The sequence below is a fragment of the Hyla sarda genome, chromosome 5 (genome assembly GCF_029499605.1).
Source record: "Hyla sarda isolate aHylSar1 chromosome 5, aHylSar1.hap1, whole genome shotgun sequence".
In the NCBI taxonomy this organism is placed as follows: domain Eukaryota; kingdom Metazoa; phylum Chordata; class Amphibia; order Anura; family Hylidae; genus Hyla; species Hyla sarda.
In genome coordinates this window covers 31,974,994-31,997,680 of record NC_079193.1, presented here as the reverse complement: position 1 = coordinate 31,997,680, position 22,687 = coordinate 31,974,994, and the positions used below count along the sequence as shown (strand labels likewise).

General features: G+C 43.7%; 1 protein-coding gene across 1 annotated transcript in view; it reads left to right on the top strand.

The window, feature by feature from the left end:
• Window positions 1-18,134, top strand: part of C1QL3 (complement C1q like 3) — a 68,743-nt gene extending 50,609 nt beyond the window's left edge. Inside the window, exon 2 of the mRNA XM_056519171.1 lies at window positions 17,315-18,134. Coding sequence (XP_056375146.1) covers window positions 17,315-17,494 — 180 coding nt within the window. The 3' untranslated portion in view covers window positions 17,495-18,134. The remainder of the gene's footprint in view (window positions 1-17,314) is intronic.
• Window positions 18,135-22,687: the final 4,553 nt, after the last annotated feature.

Genomic DNA, 22,687 nt, shown 5'->3' with positions numbered 1-22,687 from the left:
CTGATTATTCTTCTCACTTGTGAGGAGCGCCTGGTCGAGGCAAATTCATGGTGAAATGATTATCCTTGCACTTTTGTATTATGGCCCCAACAGTGCATACTGGAACATTCAGAAGTGTAGAAATGCGCCTGTAACCAACACCATTGTTGTGTTTTGCAACAATTAGGTTTTGAAGGTATTGAGACAGCTCTTTGCTTTTACCCATCATTTATGACATGTCTTGTGTAACCACCCAAAGAAGAAAAACAGGGGTTCTTGGGATCAGATCAATAAGTAATATAAATATTTCTGTACACCCATATACATCTCAGGGGGGTATAAACCAATATTATCAAAAGTAAAAAGATGATGCATGCTGAACAATTCCCCAGGTGACACATACAGTGAATATTAATATATATCAACCCAATATGCATTAAAAGAAAACTGTAGTGGTTTGTAACTTATACCCTTATAAGTTATAGTTCACAGGGGGTCTGACCGTTGGGACACCCCCACGCTCCTGTACAGGGCCCCCACAGTCCGCATGAAGGGAGGGTTTCGTCCCCAAATGACGAGGCAGCTGACATGCCCCCTTCATGTATCTCTATGGGATATATATAGTTACATAGTTACATAGTTACATAGTTAGTACGGTCGAAAAAAGACATATGTCCATCAAGTTCAACCAGGGAATTAAGGGGTAGGGGTGTGGCGCGATATTGGGGAAGGGATGAGATTTTATATTTCTTCATAAGCATTAATCTTATTTTGTTCCAGGAATGTATCTAATCCTGTTTTAAAGCTGTTAGTTGTTCCTGCTGTGACCAGTTCCTGAGGTAGACCGTTCCATAAATTCACAGTCCTCACGGTAAAGAAGGCGTGTCGCCCCTTGAGACTAAACTTTTTTTTCTCCAGACGGAGGGAGTGCCCCCTCGTCCTTTGGGGGGGTTTAACCTGGAACAGTTTTTCTCCATATTTTTTGTATGGGCCATTAATATACTTATATACGTTTATCATATCCCCCCTTAAACGTCTCTTCTCAAGACTAAACAATTGTAACTCCTTTAATCGCTCCTCATAGCTAAGATGTTCCATGCCCCATATTAGTTTAGTCGCGCGTCTCTGCACCCTTTCCAACTCCGCAGTGTCCCTTTTATGGACAGGTGACCAAAACTGAACAGCATATTCCAGGTGAGGCCGTACCAATGCTTTATAAAGGGGGAGTATTATGTCCCTGTCCCTTGAGTCCATGCCTCTTTTGATACATGACAATATCCTGCCGGCTTTGGAAGCAGCAGCCTGACATTGCATGCTATTCTGTAGTCTGTGATCTACAAGTACACCCAGATCCTTCTCTACCAGTGACTCTGCCAGTTTAATCCCCCCTAAGACATACGATGCATGCAGGTTATTAGTACCCAGATGCATAACTTTACATTTATCCACATTGAACCTCATTTGCCAAGTGGATGCCCAGACACTTAGTCTATCCAAGTCATCTTGTAACTTATGCACATCCTCTATAGACTGTACCGTGCTACAAAGCTTGGTGTCATCTGCAAAGATAGAAACAGAGCTGTTAATACCATCCTCTATATCATTAATAAATAAATTAAACAACAGCGGTCCCAGTACTGAACCTTGGGGTACACCACTAATAACCGGGGACCAATCAGAGTACGAATCATTGACCACCACTCTCTGGGTACGATCCATGAGCCAGTGTTCAATCCAGTTACAAACTAAAATTTCCAAACCCAAAGACCTTAACTTACCTGTCAGACGTCTATGAGGGACAGTATCAAATGCTTTAGCAAAATCCAGAAACACTATATCCACAGCCATTCCTCTGTCAAGGCTTCTACTCACCTCTTCATAAAAGCAAATTAGATTGGTTTGACAACTTCTATCCTTAGTAAACCCATGCTGGCTATCACTTATAATACAATTATCCCCTATGTATTCCTGTATGTAATCCCTTATAAGTCCTTCAAACAATTTACCCACAATGCACGTTAGACTTACCGGTCTATAGTTTCCTGGGGAAGACCTAGAGCCCTTTTTGAAGATTGGCACCACATTCGCCTTGCGCCAGTCCCTTGGCACAATACCAGACACCAGAGAATCTCTAAATATCATGAACAGGGGTACAGATATTACTGAACTTACCTCTCTAAGAACTCATGGGTGTAGTCCATCCGGTCCTGGGGATTTGCTTACATTTATATCACTTAACTTACCTTGTACCAACTCTACATTAAGCCAGTTCAGTACATTACATGATGTGTTACCAGCACTGACCTGGCCAATGTCAGCTCCTTCTTCCATAGTGTATACAGAACTAAAGAACCCATTCAGTAGCTCCGCCTTCTCTTGATCGCCCGTGACAACCTCCCCATTATCATTATTAAGGGGTCCTACATGCTCTGTCCTTGGTTTTTTTGCATTTATATATCTAAAAAAATATTTAGGATTAGTTTTGCTTTCTTTGGCCACCTGTCTCTCATTTTGAATTTTTGCTGTTTTTATTACATTTTTACAGATTTTATTAAGCTCCTTGTACTGTTTAAATGTTATCGCTGACCCATCAGATTTGTATTTTTTGAAGGCTATTTTTTTGCTGTTTATTGCTCTTTTAACATCATGTGTCAGCCATGTAGGATTTAGTTTTAATCGTTTATATTTGTTCCCCTTTGGTATATATTTAGCTGTATAGTTATTTAGAGTTAATTTAAAGATGTCCCATTTACCTTCTGTATCAGTATTTGAGAACACCTCCCCCCAGTCTATGACCTGTAGTGCAGCCCTCAGCCCAGGGAAATTTGCCTTTTTAAAGTTATATGTTTTTGCCTTCCCCGCCTGTCTTTGTTTTCTACATTTTAAGTCAAAAGTAACTATATTGTGGTCGCTATTACCAAGGTTTTCCCGCACAGTTACATTACCAACCAGCTCTGCGTTGTTGGAAATGATCAGATCCAACAAGGCATCACTTCTTGTTGGGTCCTCCACAAACTGGCCCAGAAAATTATCCTGCAATAAATTTAGGAATTGTCGCCCCTTTGTAGTTTTAGCCAACCCCGGACCCCAATCTATATCTGGATAGTTAAAATCTCCCATTATTACCACTGTACCTGCCCGGGCGGCCCTCTCTATTTGTTTATGAAGCCGAACTTCTATCTCTTCAGTGATATTAGGGGGTCTGTAGATTACCCCAAATATTATTTTTTCAGTATTTCCCTCCTTTTGTAATTCTACCCACAGTGATTCCACCTCCTCAGAATCATCACACACTATGGCATCGTTCACACTGACTTTCATACCACTTCTTACATACAGACAGACTCCACCACCTTTTCTGTTCATTCTATCCTTGCGAAACAATGTAAACCCCTGGAGATTGACAGCCCAGTCATGCGAGGAGTCCAGCCATGTCTCAGTGACCCCAACTATATCAATATGTTCCTCCAGTATCAAGGCCTCAAGCTCCCCCATTTTATTTGCTAGGCTTCTGGCATTTGTGAACATACACTTTACATTTCCATCCTTTATGTTATTGGGGTTAATGGGATTCAAGGGTGTAAGTTTTATTTTCCTATGAAGCCTATTCCTATTAACTATTCTAACCCCTCCCTCCGCTCCACCCCCAGGTACATTTATAATTCCCACCTCTCTATCTACACTATCTTCCCCCTCTTTGCTGTAGGTTCCCTCCCCCCAAGTCCCTAGTTTAAACACTCCTCCACCCTTCTAGCCATCTTCTCCCCAAGCAAAGCTGCACCCTCCCCATTGAGGTGCAGCCCGTCCCTACGGTAGAGCCGGTAACCGACAGCGAAGTCAGCCCAGTTCTCCATGAACCCAAACCCTTCCTTCCTACACCAGCTTCTGAGCCACTTGTTTACCTCCCTGATCTCCCGCTGCCTCTCTGGTGCGGCTCGTGGTACTGGTAGTATTTCAGAAAAGACTACCTTGGAGGTCCTTGCCTTAAGCTTGCGGCCTAAGTCCCTGAAATCATTTTTAAGGACACTCCACCTACCTCTTACTTTGTCATTGGTGCCAATATGTACCATGACTGCTGGGTCCTCTCCAGCCCCGCCCAACAACCTGTCAACCCGATCCGCGATGTGCCGAACTCGTGCGCCAGGCAGACAGCACACTGTTCGGCAATCCCGGTCTTTGTGACAGATTGCCCTGTCTGTCCCCCTAATAATTGAGTCATATAGGGGGGGCGTGTCGGCCGCGGCCTCATGCTGGGGACGGACATGCCCCCTTCCTGTGCACTGCCGGGGCCCCGTAGAGAAGATGGCGGGGGGCCCCAGCGCGATCTATAACTTATCCCCTATCCTTTGAAAAGGGGATAAATGATATACCACTACAGTTTTCCTTTAAATAGAGACATTATATATAGCAGGGTACATACAGTGCATAAATATAAAAAATTTGCAGCATAAGGTGTTAAACACTAAATTTTGTGATGATACATTCCCCGTAATGTAGGGCCGTACTCTTTTAGGATTTTTTTTCACCCTACACTACTGACAGCCGCTGGTAAATCACTTCTTCTTGGTACAATATAATATTTATTTCTCCAGCAATAAAAAAAGAAAATATAAAATCATTTTCTGGCATATTTACTCGGACGGGGTGTAAAGCGTTTTGCAGGAAACCACAGCCTTCGCCGGCCGCCGTAATGACCTTATATGCACCAAAATTACTACTTTTGTTTTCTTAGTGTTGGAGTAAATAGGCTCCGCTTCTTCCAATTTCCATTATTTTTATTATGATGCACGAAGAGTGGAATTGCTAATATATAAAATAACTTTTAACAAAGCTTCATATTCTCCCACAGTGTAGCGCACCGTGCTGCTGCGTTTCAGTCTCGGCATTCGTTTAGAGTGTCGGATGCACCGCCGGAGGCTCGTGACGTCACGGCCATGCTCCCTCAATGCAAGTCTATGGGAGGGAGCGTGACGGCCGTCACGCCCCCTCCCATAGACTTTCATTGAGAGGGTGTGGCCGTGAGGCCACAAGGCTCCAGTGGCTCATCACCAGTCATCCCGCAGGGAGCGAAGTTCGCTTCGTGCACCGGATGACTGGGGTGCCACAGCCGAGATCACAGGGGTTTTATTAAAGAAGCACTTCGGCATATATATATATTTTTTTACTTTTACTGTGCAGCATAGTCTATTATTAGAGAATCATGTAGAGGTTCATGTGAACACCTTGTGCTTACCGCTTTTAGATGATGTGGAAGGCATGGGTTTTTAGTAATACTAATTCTATTTTAGAACAAAAATGAGTTTCTCATGCTGCCTACATTTCCCATTAACTCTCTGACTTTGCAGAGAGACAGGGTGAAGTGCAATCACTGCAATTCTCTATATGAAATCAACCTAATCACCTGGCTAGGCTCCAGCAATCAGAAACCTAAACTCCTGAGGCTCATAGCTGGTTTTGTGTCAGTTCACATTGCATGCAATTTTGATGCATTTTTATACAAAAAGTGTGTTTTTTATAGAAATATTGCCATAAAAAAGTGATTTGACCTATAATAGTACAGAAGAAAACAGCCAAAATGCAGTGTGAACACAGCCTCAGGGATGTGTATAACTACTATATAATGGGGCAAAAAAGTATCTAGTCAGTCACCAATTGTGCAAGGTCTCCCGCTTAAAAACATGAGAGAGGCCTGTAATTTTCATCATAGGTATACCTCAACTATGAGAGACATAATGAGAAAAAAAATCCATAAAATCACATTGTCTGATTTTTAAAGAATTTATTTGCAAATTATGGTGGAAAATAAGTATTTGGTCACCTACAAACAAGCAAGATTTCTGGCTCTCACAGACCTGTAAATTCTTCTTTAAGAGTCTCCTCTGTCCTCCACTTGTTACCTGTATTAATGGCACCTGTGTGAACCTGTTATCAGTATAAAAGACACCTGTCCACAACCTCAAACAGTCACACTCCAAACTCCACTATTGCCAAGACGAAAGAGCTGTCGAAGGACACCAGAAACAAAATTGCAGACCTGCTCCAGGTTGTGAAGACTGAATCTGCAATAGGCAAGCAGCTTGGCATGAAGAAATCAATTGTGAGAGCAATTATTAGAAAATGGAAGACATACAAGACCACTGATAATCTCCCTCAATCTGGGGCTCCACACAGGATCTCACCCTGTGGTGTCAAAACGATCACAAGAACGGTGAGCAAAAATCCCAGAACCACACGGGGGGACCTAGTGAATGACCTGCAGAGAGCTGGGACCAAAGTAACAAAGGCTACTATCAGTAACACACTAGGCCACCAGGGACTCAAATCATGCAGTGCCAGACGTGTCCCCCTGCTTAAAGGGGTACTCTGGTGGAAAACGTTATTTTTTTTAAATCAACTGATGCAAGATAGTAAAATAGATTGGTAAATTACTTCTATTAAAAATTCTTAATCCTTCCAGTACTTATTAGCGGCTGTATACTACAGAGGACATTTTTTTCTTTTGGGATTTCTTTTCTGTCATAACCACAGTGCTCTCTGCTGACACCTCTGTCCATTTTAGGAATGCTACAGGGCAGCATATGTTTGCTATGGGGATTGTCTCCTGCTCCAGACAGTTCCTGATATGGAGAGAGGGGTCAGCAGAGAGCACTGTGGTTATGACAGAAAATAAATTCAAAAAGAAAAGAATTTCCTCTGTAGCATACAGCCGCTGATAAGTACTGGAAGGATTAAGATTTTTTAATAGAAGTAATTTACAAATCTGCTTAACTTTCTGGCATCAGTTGATAACATTTTTTTTCCACAGGAGTACCCTTTAAGCCAGTACATGTCCGTGCCCGTCTGAAGTTTGCTAGAGAGCATTTGGATGATCCAGAAGAGTATTGGATCCCAATAACACCATACCTACTGTGATGCATGGGGTTGGAACATCATACTTTGGGGCTGTTTTTCTGCTAAGTGACCAGGACGACTGATCCATGTAACGGAAATAATGAATGGGGACATGTATCGTGAGATTTTGAGTGAACACCTCCTTCCAACAGCAAGAGCATTGAAGATGAAACGTGGCTGGGTCTTTCAGCATGACAATGATCCCAAACACACCACCCGGGCAATGAAGGTCCTGGAGTGGCCTCGCCAGTCTTCAGATCTCAACCCCATAGAAAACCTTTGGAGGGAGTTGAAAGTCTGTAGCGACAGCCCCAAAACATCACTGCTCTAGAGGAGATCTGCATGGAGGAATGGGACAAAATACCAACAGTGTATGAAAACCTTCTGAAGACTTACAGAAAACATTTGACCTCTGTCATTGCCAACAAAGGGTATATAACAAAGTATTGAGATGAACTTTTGTTATTGGCCAAATACTTATTTTCCACCATCATTTGCAAATACATTCTTTAAAAATAAGACAATGTGGATTTTTTTTCTCATTATGTCTCTCATAGTTGAGGTATATCTATGATTAAAATTACAGGCCTCATACAGGACTAAATACTTTTTTGCCCCACTGTATATCCTGACCCCATAGAGATAGCAGCAGCAGTATACAGATAGAGCTGTAGGGGAGGTGTACAACTGCTATATATGTTGATCCCATGAGATAGCAGCAGTATACAGATAGAGCTTGGTGGGGAAAGATCTGTGAACTACTAGAAGGGATCTGGTAGGTGATTATGTTATCCTGTAATTCCCAGGATGTCAGCTGACCAGGGGATGACCCTTCCCCTTTATCCATTACCTGTTTGGTGATCTCCTTGTGTCGTGGAAATATTAAGTTGTCGCATAGCCTTCATAATGTGCGATTTGGCGTAGATTCATGTGTTGTCAACAGGTCACCATAGCTGCAGATGTGGTGGTTATTGATGGCACATGGATACAGTATACAGGATTTGGTCAGTAGCAGTATGATGGTAATATCTATGGTGATAATATTCCTCCTTGTATAGTGGTATTATTGGTAATATTCGTCTCAGTATACAGGATTTGGTCAGTAACAGTATGATGGTGATATCTATGGTGATAATATTCCTCCTTGTTTATTGGTAATATTCATCTCAGTATACAGGATTTGGTCAGTAACAGTATGGTGGTAATATGTATGGTGATAACATTTCCTCCTTGTATACTGGTATTATTGGTAATATTGATCTCAGTATACAGGATTTGGTCAGTAACAGTATGATGGTAATATCTATGGTGATAATATTCCTCCTTGTATACTGGTATTATTGGTAATATTCGTCTCAGTATACAGGATTTGGTCAGTAACAGTATTACTGTTACTCGTGATGTCACAGCCACGCCCCCTCAATGCAAGTCTATGGGAGGGGGCTTGACGGGCACCGGATGTCTGGGGTGCCGCAGACGAGATTAGGACCCCGGCAATCAGACATTTTATCCACTATCCTTTGGATAGGGGATAAGATGTCTAGGAGTGGAGTACCCCTTTAAGAAATTTTCCATTTTAATCTTTAGTTCAATGAAAAATGCAAGTCTATGGGAGGGAGCGTGACGGCTGATGAAAAATGTAAGTCTATGGGAGGGGGTGTGACGGCTGATGAAAAATGAAAATCTATTGGAGGTGGCGTGATGGCTTTTAATGAAAAATGCAAGTCTATGGGAGGGGGGCGTGACGGCTTTTAATGAAAAATGCAAGTCTATGGGAGGGGGGCGTGACAGCTTTCAATGAAAAATGCAAGTCTACGGGAGGGGGCGTGACGGCTGTCATGCCCCCTCCCATAGACCTGCATTGAGGGGGCGGGGCGTGACATCATGAGGGGGCGGGCTATGATGTCACGAGCTCCCAACGCCAGCTCCAGCATTCGGAACAGTTTGTTCAAAACGCTGAGCAGCCGAGTACCCCTTTAAGTTCTCTGGTGTTTGGCTTAAGCATTCTCCGTTGTTGTGACAAAACTTGGGGCCTATCAGGGGGCTTAGACATTAAGTTAATCACATCTGATCCCAGCCTCCATGCCCTTCTCAGGTGGATATAATTTCCCAACCTGTCTGTTATTGAGTTGCCTGTGTTCAGTCTTTCCGCACTACCTTTTGTATAACTCCTTGCTTGATATATCCTATGTATCCTGACCCTTAGCTTACCCCTGCACTTACTCAGAACAAAGACCACTGTCCAGTTAAGAAACCATCGCTTAGGGAGGATACTAACGTAGGCAAGAAAAGTGGCTGTGGGTAATCTCAGGACGGCACATTTCCTTGCCCTACGTAAGAGTGTCATAAAGACATGTGGAGGCATATAGGCCATTGATGCTCCATTGGAAATTCTGGAAAGAAATGATTTGTACAGCAGCTCTCAAACCCCTTTAGGTAGCTTGACCTTAAAAGTCAGTATTTAACTTCAACTGGGAGTCTTAGAAACTGACTGGGAATGTAAGCTAAGCCAGCAGTCTCTCCAGAAGGAGAGAATACTTATCTGCAGACATCTGTTTTAGGGTAATTGCCCCTTGACAGTACAGAACAGGGTGCTGGCTGGCAAGTGAGAGGTATATATCCTTCCTTTCCAGAATTCCCATGAGGCATGAATGGCCTGTAGGCCTCCACACGTCTTTATGCCATTCTCACCTTTACCCCTTGGTCCCATACCGATAGGCCTCTCACTAGCCAGCCAGAACCCCGCTCTTTATTGTCAAGGGGCAATAACCCTAAACAGCTGTCTTCAGGTGGGTAGTCTTTCCTTGTGGAGATATCTCTGGCAAGGCATACATTCCCAGTCAGTTTCTAAAACTCTGAGATGGAGTGAAACACTGACTTTTAAGGGAATGCTGCTTTAAGGGAACATTTCATGTTGTCAATGTTTGACCCTTGAGCCTTTTAATATGACTTCCATTTTAATTTAAAGAATGGGTCCAAGCATTTATATTTCTATCACAAATACCTTCTTTTTAGTGCTCACTTAGTTTTTTCTCCTGCGCTTTGGAGGGGACATGTCCTTACTCTGCATGACTCATCTTCCTCCCTGAGTCTGCTGTGTTGTGCTGGGTCTCTTCATCCAGTCACTGCAGGCTGTTCAGTGACCCCCTCCTCCCTATTTTTATGCTGATAGGACAGGAGTGAACACAGAGAAATGCTAGTGCTGGACTTTGTGCCTGTGCTTCAGCTAGGACAAAGATGATGCTGCAGCCAGACATTATGTTCTGGATGGTATGGGGACCCCTAGTGGTGTTTTATAAAAAAAAATGTTCTTATAACGTTTGTTAGAAAGGATAATATTTTTCCAAGATGTACAAAATATAAAACGTTTTTGAATCCAAAAGTGCCCATTTAAGGCTCCTGAACCTGAGGGAAAAACTTGTTTCAGTGCCCCCACCTGCCTTGTCTCATTTATAATACAAGAGTTTTCTTATGTGGAAGAGAGGTCTTTGGAACCCCTTAGGTATCAAGGCCCATATGTGACTACACCCCTCAGATTACACCCCTGTGTTTGGGTCAAAGAACCCCTCTCTTATTTGGCCATAGACTTTGAGGAATAGTGAATGTGCAAGACCTACCTCCTCTCTGCTGTACATTAAATGCAATGGACAGTCCTTTCATTGAGACATTGTCTTTCGAGCCCCTGCTGTACATCAAATGCAATAGAATTGGGCCCTTGAATTTAGCCATATTCATGGTCCCTATAATATGCTTGTTGACTGCAGGTACAGCTGCATGTGTATCTCCTACAGGTCTCTTAATATAGAGCCGCAGGCCTGGGAGCATGACATGCAACAGATAGGGTTGCCATCTTTCTTGCAAAAAAATACCGGCCATGCTAATTTGCATAATTCATTATAGATGCGTAACATCACAGGACACACATATGTAGGGGAAATTTTGTCCTATTCTGACCCCTATAACTTTTTTATTTCTCCTTATACGAGCCTGTATGAGGGCCCCTTTTTATTGCACCTCGATCTGTAGTTTTTAACAGTACCATTTTTGTTTTGATGGGACTTTTTGATCGCTTTTTTTTTGTAGCAAATATGGGAGTTGCAGTTACTTACTAACTACAACTCCCAGCATGCCCTGATACAGCCTGTGGCTCAGCAGCTGCCCCAAACGAAAACTACAACTCCCAGCATGTTGGACTATATATAGTATATAGTATAGGTTAGTGTTTCTCAACCAGGGCTGCCTCCAGCTGTTGCAAAACTACAACTCCCAGCATGCCCGGACAGCCGAAGGCATGCTGGGAGTTGTAGTTTTGCAACAGTGAGACACTCTGGTTGGAAAACAATATCCTGACCTTACTCTATGACCATGTGCTGCATTTGGAGCTTTGTGGCAAGGAATCAGAACCCTCACACATGCTGGGAGTTGTAGTTTTGCAACAGCTGGAGGTGCTCTGATTGGGAAACACTGCCCTAAACTATATACTACTATATAGTCCAACATGCTGGAAGTTGTAGTTTTGCAACAGCTGGAGGTGCTCTGATTGGGAAACACTGACCTATACTATATACAGTGATCCCTCAACTTTCAATGGCCTCAACATACAATAATTTCAACATACAATGGTCTTTTCTGGACCATTGTAACTTGAAACTAGACTCAACATACAATGCTAATGGAATCTGCAAAACATGTCAATGGCTGGAAGAACCGACCAATCAGAATGGACATTTCACTGGTAAAACCCCTGTATTCCTAAAGTGCATGCACTGACTGGTGTCTGGTAGCGCCCCCTACAGTACAGGGAGGTATTAGATGTTCTGTACTCTTTACCTGTATTACTGAAGTGTATGCATTGACTGATGTCTGGTATCGCCCCCTACAGTACAGGGAGGTATTACATGTTCTGTACTCTTTACCTGTATTACTGAAGTGTATGCACTGACTGGTGTCTGGTAGCGCCCCCTACAGTACAGGGTGGTATTACATGTTCTGTACTCTTTACCTGTATTACAGAAGCCTATGCACTGACTGGTGTCTGGTAGCGCCCCCTACAGTACAGGGAGGTATTACATGTTCTGTACTCTTTACCTGTATTACTGAAGTGTATGCATTGACTGATGTCTGGTAGCGCCCCCTACAGTACAGAGAGGTATTACATGTTATGTACTCTTTACCTGTCCCAGGGTTAGCTGCTCCTTTGGACACCAGGTGAGGGCGGCTCCATTTTACTTTTTTTAGGACACTGTGTACTGTACAGGACCCTGAAGAAGCTCCTTTCCTCTACATAGACCAGTGTTTCCCAAAGAGGGTGCGTCCAGCTGTTGCAAAACTACAACTCCCAGCATGCCCAGACAGCCGAAGGCTGTCCGGGCATGCTGGGAGTTGTAGTTTTGCAACAGCTGGAGGCACCCTGTTTGAGAAACACTGAAATAGACAGTGATTTACAGCTCCCATCAGATCTTTCTTAATTTTATATGTAAGGATTTGCTTTATCTATATTAGTTATCTAATTATTTATCTTTAATCCTCACTTTTTTTTCCTATTTTTGGATGACATTTTGGTGGCTTCAGAACCAATTACCAGGTTTCCATAGAGTTCTGGTCTCAACATACAATGGTTTCAACCTACAATGGTCGTCTCGGTACCGATTAATATTGTAACTTGAGGGACCGCTGTACTACTATATAGTCCAACATGCTGGGAGTTGTAGTTTTGCAACAGCTGGAGGTGCTCTGGTTGGGAAACACTGGTATAGCATATGGTGCAACAAAAAAAAACATTGCATGGCCGGTATTTTTAATATAGAAAATACCGTCAGGGTGGCCAAAATACCGTCTGTGCCAGTAAAATACCAGCCGGGTGGCATCCCAAGCAACAGAGCAAGCCCCAATTTTCTATACTCTCCCTATGAAAACAGAAGACATAGCAGTGCAGTATAGGCCCATAGACCCGTACGACACAGATCCACGTGCACGAGCCTGTGGTGCGTATTCACTTCCCGCTCACCTGCGATATCAGAGCAGATTCCCTTTAATACTGATCACAGCGGCTGATATCGGACCGGAGCGATGAAAGGCACATGTCAGCCATGTGACCTAGTTACAGAGCCCACTCTTCCATTACAGTGCGGGTAACTCAGGATCCATGGAGAGGGATGAAAAGCTCGGGATGCCAGCACATCTCAGCCGAGTGTTTTCTGAACTCTTCTCTTATTATTTCGACTTGTGCACTGCCGGGAAAGTTAAAGTGCGCTCCCAGCGTGAGGTAGTATTTGAAAATGTCTCAGAATCCGCATACTTTTATCAGAAGTTCTAAGTTTAGTATTAAAGGGTCGTGTTGTTTGGGTTTTTACTTTTTTTTCATTCATTTTTTCCCCCCTACAAACCTAATTACTGCACTTGTTACATGTACGTTCCAGCCAAGCTACCCGGATCCGGCCTTGTTTATGTATAGACGTACGCGCAAACTTCTCCATCTATTCATGATGTTAAAGGGGTACTCCGGTGAAAATCTTTTTTCTTTTAAATCAACTGGTGGCAGAAAGTTAAACATATTTGTAAATTACTTCTATTAAAAAATCTTAATCCTTCCTGTACTTATTAGCTGCAGAATACTACAGAGGAAATTCTTTTCTTTTTGAAATGCTCTCTGATGACATCACAAGCACAGTGCTCTCTGCTGACGTTATTATAATAATAACAACACTTTATCTATTGTTGTCCTTAGTGGGATTTGAACCTAGTGCTAACCACTGAGCCACCATGCTGCCCTTAGCTTACATCTGCTATGCATGGTTGCTAAAATGGACAGAGATGTCAGCAGAGAGCACTGTGCTCGTGATGTCATCAGTGTTCCAAAAAGAAAGGAATTTCCTCTGTAGCATTCAGCAGCTAATAAGTACGGGAAGGATTAAGATTTTTTAATAGAAGTAATTTACAAATATGTTTAACTTTCTGCCACCAGTTGATTTAAAAGAAAAAAGGATTTCACCGGAGTACCCCTTTAAAGGAGAAAGAAACATGATGAAGGAAAGACTCCAGTGGCTTCTTATATAAAGTGTCAAGCACTGGTCGCAGGTACAGGAAACCTGTTCTTAGCTGTTTCTAAGCTTCTAAAGCAGCGGTTCCCAATCAGGGTGCCTCCAGCTGTTGCAAATCTACAACTCCCAGCATGCCCAGACAGTCTTTGGCTTTCGCCCAAGTACCTCTTAACAACGCCACTGATGTGGTGAAATGTTGAGATTGTGATGTTAAAGGGGTGCTCTGCCCCTATACATATCAACCCCTATCCAAAGGATAGGTGATAACATGTCTGATCGCGGGGGGGGGGGGGGGGGGGGGGGTTTGGGGTGTCTGGGCTGGCCGTGGGGACCCACCACGATCTCCGGGCCGGCACTGAGGCGTTAGGGTCATGGAAGCCTGGGGCTCCCGTGATCATGACGTCACGCCATGCCCCCTCATTTCATGTCTATGGCGGCTGTGTTTGCCAGTCATCTGGCACTGCGAAGGGTTCACCCCGGATGACTGAGATGGCGGGCACCGACTCCCGCAGCTGACCCCCACGATCAGACATGTTATCCCCTATCTTATGGAAAGGGGATAACTTGTCTAGCAGCAGAGTGCCCCTTTAAGCCTACAGTGTGCTAATGCCTCTATAATAGTGTGGACATAATCTGTAGATGTGTTTCATATACACATACTGTTCTACTAAGCCAGCAGTCTGGAAGGCTCCCATGATATGACAGGATAACAAGAGAGGAGGCGCACTGTATGTTTTTAATAATGTGTGTGTCTAATTCCCAATAAAGGTTTACTTTTGTACGTTTAGTTTAGGTGTTTTGGGAAATAAAGGGTTCTATTGACCACTTTTGTGTTGTGCGATAAGAATAATCCTCCATTCACTAGTCTCCTTCTGAGAGGTTGTAGTAGTAGTAGACATTGACTTGACTATGACTTGATCTAGGCTGGACTCGACTTTAGAAGAGATGACTGACACTGACTATATAGTAGAAGAGGTAGAGGAGACGTAGAGAGGGCTGCTACCAGTAAAGTCCCTCACAACGGGTTTCCTATTTAGTGCTTACCGCCAGGGGTCAACAGATTGGATAGATGTGACTGTAGGATCATCACACCTTCATCCTGGGACTACTGAGACTTGAGACCTGGATGGCGGGATCTGTGTGAGGGTGAGAAGCCACTCAAGAAGAAGTCTAGAGGAAAAACCAAAGGCTTACTCCCATGAGGCCAATGCCAGACTACTACACTAACTGAGGGATCCACCCTATCTAGCCAGACTAGGGTGAAGGCCGGGCAGGAGGGCCCTGGTTGGCTCAACTGCTGCTGTGGCTTCCTCACTCATCCTTAACAGAGAAATACAGTTTACCCTTTACATTTAATTAAAGGCACAATATCACCAAAAAGTTAGAAAACAAAATTAAAGGGGTACGCCGCTGCTCAGCATTTGGAACCATCAGTGTTCCGAATGCTGGAGCCGGCGACGGGAGCTCGTGACGACATAGCCCCGCCTCCTCATGGTGTCACGCCCCGCCCCCTCAATGCAAACACCACACCCCCTCCCATAGACTTGCATTGAGGGGGCGGGGTGTGACGTCCAGAGGGGGCAGGCCTATGACCTCACGAGCTCCCGGCACCGCCTCCAGTATTCGGAACAGTTTGTTCCAAACGCTGAGCAGCGGAGTACCCCTTTAAAGCATTTCTCTCACAAAACACATTAAGACACAAATTTGGCTGTCGGAAGCGGGCACCTTAGCATAACATCCACCCAACAGAGCAGGTAGACAAGGATGTTCCACTTCAGGACACCATAAATATAGTTGCATCCAGCACAGTTTCATAGGTTTATGTGAGAAATATGGGGTTGGGGTAAAAGCCACAGGTGCCCAAGGAATCCGTCCTGTAGGATCCACTTCCATGGTGACACTGATGCTCCATATATGGTGATTTACGATTGTTATTGTTATGTCTACCTGTATTCTCTTTATGGCATTGGGAAGCTGAGGGAATTTACTGTTTTTATGTGCATAAACTGGGGGGATTTATCAAAACCTGTCCAGAGAAAAGGTTGCTGAGTTGCCCATAGCAACCAATCAGATTGCTTCTTTCATTTTTCAGAAATGAAAGTAGCGATCTGATTGGTTGCTATGGGCAACTCAGCAACTTCTTCTCTGGACAGGTTTTAATAAATCTCCCCCAGACTGTGTTTTCCCTAAAGCAGGGACTAAGGGGGTGCAGCCTGACATGATGGTGATTAATAATAAATAAATAAATTAATTAATAAATAAATATATATTTATGTTATGATGGTGTTTTTTTTGTCTTTTTTCCATCATTCTTTATGAATTCAATATTATCCAAATATAAAGCATACAGTATTTTTCGCCCTATGGGACGCACCGGCATATAAGACGCACCCAATTTTAAAGGTGCAAAATCTAGAAAAAAAAAAGATTCTGCACCCAACAGTGATCTTCAACCTGCTTACCTCCAGATGTTGCAAAACTAGAACTCCCAGCATGCCCGGACAGCCAACGGCTGTCCGGTCATGCTGGGAGTTCTAGTTTTGCAACATCTGGAGGTCCGCAGGTTGAAGATCACTGGATAGGAGGTAATACTCACGTGTCCCCGCCGCTCCGGACCCTGGATGTCACCGCTGCCCTGGATGTCGCTCCATCGCTGTCGCCTCGTTCCCGGGGTGTCCCCGATGCTCCGGACGTCTTCTTCCCCGGGATCCACGCTCTCCGTCGCCGTCATCACGTTGTTACGCACGCCGCTCCTATTGGATGACGGGACGGCGTGCGCGGCGACTTGATGACGTCGAAGGAGAGCGCCGCCATGCAGGGGATCCCGGCACAGAGCAGACACCGAGGAGGCAGGTAAGGTCCCTCCCGGTGTCCTGTAAGCTGTTCGGGACGAAGCGATTTCACCGCGGCGGTCCCGAACAGCCCGACTGAGCAGCCGGATTACTGTCACTTTTGCTTCAGACGCGGCGGTCAGCTTTGATCGCCGCGTCTGAAGGGTTAATACAGGGCATCACCGCGATCGGTGATGTCCTGTATTAGCCGTGGGTCCCGGCCGTTGATGGCTGCAGGGACCGACCCGATAGGTGTGTATTCGGGGACGAAAAAGTGCGTCCTATATGGCGAAAAATACGGTAAACCTTTAGGAAATGCACTTTTCCCCATTTTCCCTAACCCTATATCAATAATTATAATTACAACTTACAGCGTGTTATATTCTAGGGGGAGGAAATTACCTCCCATCCCCAGAACTATACCCACCCCCAAAGTATGGTGCTTCGGCGAAAGAAAAAAAAAATGATGGTGGTTTATTAAAATAAATAACTAAATAAATAAATATTTATATTATGATGTCCATAACCAATTTCTGTATATGAATGACTCATTCTAGTTCTTCTCTTGCGCAGGTCCGGGCAAGTGCGATTGCGCAGGACGCTGACCAGAATTACGACTATGCCAGTAACAGCGTGGTCCTACACCTAGAGCCTGGTGACGAAGTATATATTAAACTGGATGGCGGGAAAGCCCATGGCGGTAACAACAACAAATACAGCACATTCTCTGGATTTATCATCTACGCTGACTGAGAATACCTCGCCTATGGCAAAGACTTGTATCTTTCCATACGTAGCCCAGATTCTTTGGGCTACAGACTCTTTAGTGCTGGAGGACACTTCTTATTATGGACTCAGTACAGTTTGGAGATCCACTGCTACCTGACTAACCTCTGTACGCCTCAAAAAATAAAAAACCTATACATAATACATATATACATACATGTTGTACAAGTAACACAGATGTGACACCCCTTACCACCAAAGCCGAAATTCCCTGTCTGTGCCTGTGTGAATGAAATCCTATACAATACCAATTTTATATACAAAAAAAAAAGAAAAAACAGAAGACAAAAAAATAACCCCAACTATATGGTATCAATATCCTATATCCTTGCTGTTTACCCATGTGTCAGCTTTGGACTTTGTGAGTTGCCTGCCAGTGTAATGCTTGGACTTCATTAGTGCTATGGCCAAAGGGAAGGCTCTATTTGGGCATCAGGGTGGTCAACGCTTTGGAAAGGTGGAAGAACTGGAAAAACAGATAGAAAGAGAGATGATAAAACTGTGAAGCTTCTATATATTCTGTTAATCACATTTTAAAATGCATATATTGAAGAAATGAGAAGCATCTACACTTGTTCATATAAAGTTTATATTTAATACTCAGAAAGCAGATTGTATTTATTCTAGAGCCGCTGCAGGATATCATATACTTATATATAGGATATATATACTTACATACGCATATTTGATGCACAAGATTTGCTGCTGCTACATTTCAATGTAAACTAAATGACTAATCTGCAGTTACAAATCCTGCGCATCAAATCTGCGCAGGATCCTGTACGTCTGAACGTATCCTTTAAGCGTACCTGTCAGATCCTCCACCCAAAAAACCTGTTACATGTTGCTCAGTACCTCGTCCTGATCATGTGCATTTGATTTTTATGTGTCTACGACCTATATTTCTCTCAGAATTACCTTTATTTACTTGCCATCATTTGCTCAGTGGGGTTTCTGTCCATGCAGAGGCATGGGGCGTATCCCTCTCTCCTCCTCACTGTGATGACTCCTCCCCCTCCTTCCTAACCCTCATTCTGCTCTGACTCACAGAGGGCCCTGGACCTGCCTGAAACCCTGTCAATCACTCATGGTGTCCAAGACATGTCGATGACAACTGGACACTGCAGGACTGCTGCAATGTGTCCCAGGAGGCAGTGGGACCACTAGTGGCCAGTTCTTTGACTGGCTTTTTCAGTATTAAATACAGAAAATTTTCTGATGAAAGCAATTGCAAAACATATGGTTTTTTTGCATGCTTTATAACATATCAAAAGTTATTGCATCTGACAGTGCCCATTTAATATATTGTTGCTTATGTAATTATAAGACACTTTGCTAATTACTTGGTGTTAATATTCTCAACCTTTATACACTGCTCAAAAAAATAAAGGGAACACTTAAACAACACAATGTAACTCCAAGTCACTGACACTTCTGTGAAATCACACTGTCCACTCAGGAAGAACACTGATTGACAATCAATTTCACATGCTGTTGTGCAGATGGAACAGACAACAGGTGGAAATTATAGGCAATTAGCAAGACACCCCCAATAAAGGAGTGATTCTGCAGGTGGTGACCACAGACCACTTCTCAGTTCCTATGCTTCCTGGCTGATGTTTTGGTCACTTTCGAATGCTGCCGGTGCTTTAACTCTAGTGGTAAAAGGACACAAGTGGCTCAGGTAGTGCAGCTCATCCGGGATGGCACATCAATGCAAGATGTGGCAAGAAGGTTTGCTGTGTCTGTCAGCATAGTGTCCAGAGCATGAAGGCGCTACCAGGAGACAGGAAAGTACATCAGGAGGTGTGGATGAGGCCGTAGGAGGGCAAAAACCCAGCAGCAGGACCGCTACCTCCACCTTTGTGCAAGGAGGAGCAGGAGGAGCACTGCCAAAGCCCTGCAAAATAACGTCCAGCAGGCCACAAATTTGCATGTGTCCACTCAAACAGTCAGAAACAGACTCCATGAGGGTGGTATGAGCGCCCAAAGTCCACAGGTGTGGGTTGTGCTTATAGCCCAACACCGTGCAGGACGTATGGCATTTGCCAGAGAACACCAAGAATGGCAAATTCGCCACTGGCGCCCTGTGCTCATCACAGATGAAAGCAGGTTCACACTAAGCACATGTGACAGACATGACAGAGTATGGAGAAGCTTTGGAGAACGCTCTGCTGCCTGCAACATCCTCCAGCATGACCGGTTTGGTGGTGGGTCAGTAATGGTGTGGGGTGGCATTTCTTTGAGGGCCGCACAGCCATGTGCTTGCCAGAGGTAGGTGAGACCATATGCTGGTGCGGTTGGCCCTGGGTTCCTCCTAATGTAAGACAATGCTAGACCTCATGTGGCTGGAGTGTGTCAGCAGTTCCTGCAAGAGGAAGACATTGATGCTATGGACTGGCCCGCCTGTTCCCCAGACCTGAATCTGATTGAGCACATCTGGGACATCATGTCTCACTCCATCCACCAACGCCAAGTCACACCACAGACTGTCCAGGAGTTGGTGGATGCTTTAGTCCAGGTCTGGGAGGACATCCCTCAGGAGACCATCCTCCACCTCATCAGGAGCATGCCCAGGCATTGTAGGGAGGTCATATGGGCACGTGGAGGCCACACACACTACTGAGCCTCATTTTTACTTGTTTTATGGACATTACATAAAGTTGGATCAGTCTGTAGTGCGGTTTTCCACTTTGATTTTGAGTGTGACTCCATATCCAGACCTCCATGGGTTGATAAATTTGATTTCCATTGATAATTTTTGTGTGATTTTGTTGTCAGCACATTCAACTATGTAAAGACCTAGATCTAGGATGTGTTTCTTAGTGTTTCCTTTATTGTTTTGAGCAGTGTATGTTTTTAATGTGATTGAAAAAATAGCCACTAGGTAGCTCTGTTCTGTTCCCTACCGCCAGTCGAACAGTTAGTAATGAGTAATTCAAGAGGAATTTACTCGAGTAATTCCTCTTGAATTCTCTGCTCCAAATTAATGCACATCTCCTCTGTCCATTGACTTTAATGTTTTTTCTGCTGTCCTGTTCACAGTGCGGAGATTCAGCTCACGGAATTCCAAAGCTGAATTCCTTTCCGCTTGAAGAAAGAACATGTTCATTCTTCAAACGGAATCAGTGAGCAGAATCCAATAGTTAATTGTTAATGGTAAAAAATGTTTCCACCCGACATCGCGGAATTCAATCGGAGTTCATAAAAGTAGAATTAAATAGCCTCCTACTCCATTCCTCATTCTCATTCTTCATTCCGCGTGGAAATTCCGCTTGATTTCTGCTTGAGGGATAAAATGACAGAAGGCAACAATTTCCTGACCAAAATTATTCCTCATGAATTCCTCAGTGTGAACATACCCTTAGTTTGGTCTCCTCCCGGCCTGGCAGGAGACCAAACTCAAGAAGTGCATGCAGGGCATGGCGAGGCGCAGCTCTCAAAGGCTTCTGTGACGTCGCGCCTGCTGGGAACAAGGGGAAAGGCATGATACACAGCTTTTTAATGCTCGGTAAAACATTTATGGGCAGGAGGGGTATTGGGAGCAGTTAGGGAATCTTTAAGAATCTTTAATACTAAACCTTCTTTGTTTGACTAACTAGACTTTATATAATTTTAACATGAAGTTTTAGGTGAAGCAAATTTTCAATTTGCAGACCGTAGTTGGTCAAAGTGGTAAGATTTCTCCTTGAGGAGAGCACCATAACTGTGGGTGGAGATTTATAAGCCATTAGCACTCTTCTTTGAATTCTGGGAAGAAAGGATTTTCAAATCAGCAAAATCATGCCATCCTTTCAGTTAACTTTCCCTTAAACAATCAGGAATATTAGAAATTGACTGGGAATGTATGCCAAGGAAGAAAACTCTCCAGAAGGAAAAATAATACCCATCTGCAGACAGATCTTTTGGGTAACTGTGTATAGTAATGAGTTTTTGGGTTGCTGGATGATATCCCTATGGCGACCCTAATGGCAGCCATTATTATATGTCATGTGGCATCTAATATTCGAATTGGAAATTTCTGTTACAGATCACACAATAGGATTTATTGGATGTATTTTTGCTGATGTATTTCGCTGAGTGAAAACCTATAAAGGAAAGACTATAAAGGAAGGTTCTGACACAAAGGCTTTGGTGAATTTTTCATGTGTCTGCAGAACTGGGATCGATATCCCACTGTCCTGGTAGGAGATGCTGCAGTTCTAGAAGGGCGGCTGAAAATTACACTTCCAAAACTGCAGAGGAGCCTAATGTCATTTTCAATGTTTAATAAGCGCAAGAAGAAGGCTGCCATGTACCCAATGTCTCACTGGTTCACTTTATCAGAACTTGTATGTCTGTTATGGTTGTTCATAATACAATATATTGTAATATATCTGATAGAATGGGAGCCAACAAACTACCCAACATTTCCAGAGTACTGAATATACCTTGTTCAGTGGGGGGAATGTACCTGCAGAAAGGCCAATTGGTCATGCCTATGTAGGGTAATGAAAGCTGTGCAATGGTGGCCATATTCTTTTCCACGGAGATTGATGTAGCAGAGAAACTGCTATACAGGACTGTTAAAGGGGTGCTCCGGTGGAAAACTATTTTTTTTTTTTACATCAACTGGTGCCAAAAAGTTAAACAGATTTGTAAATTAATCTTAATCCCTGCAGTACTTATCAGCTGCTTGCTTACTCTATCTGAGTGTTGCTTTGGAAGAGAGGCAGCTGAAAGAGAGTTGTAAAACAGGAAATATCTGCTGTGCGGAGTGAATCTGTGGAGTTGGAGTGACTGATAAAATGAGTGTTGCTTTGGAAGAGAGGCAGCTGAAAGAGAGTTGTAAAACAGGAGTTTGAAAGCAGGAGTTTGAGATCGCTGTGAGTGTTACTGTCCTTACACTGTAGGGACTTCAAACTCACAAGGTCTACTGAGAATTTAATTGTAATATATACTGTCTATTTTTGGCTGTTCATCTTTGAAATCCCCATAACTAGATGGCCTCCATGTTGGAAAATGCAGTCCGGTGTACATCTTGCGCGATGTATGCAATCCTTGAACAGCAGTTTGAGGGTGCATATTGCTGTGTGAGTTGTTCATTTGGAAGCCCATATCCTGGATCTAGAGGAGCAACTGGCAACACTGAGACAACTTGGAAAAGAGTCTCCTGCTATC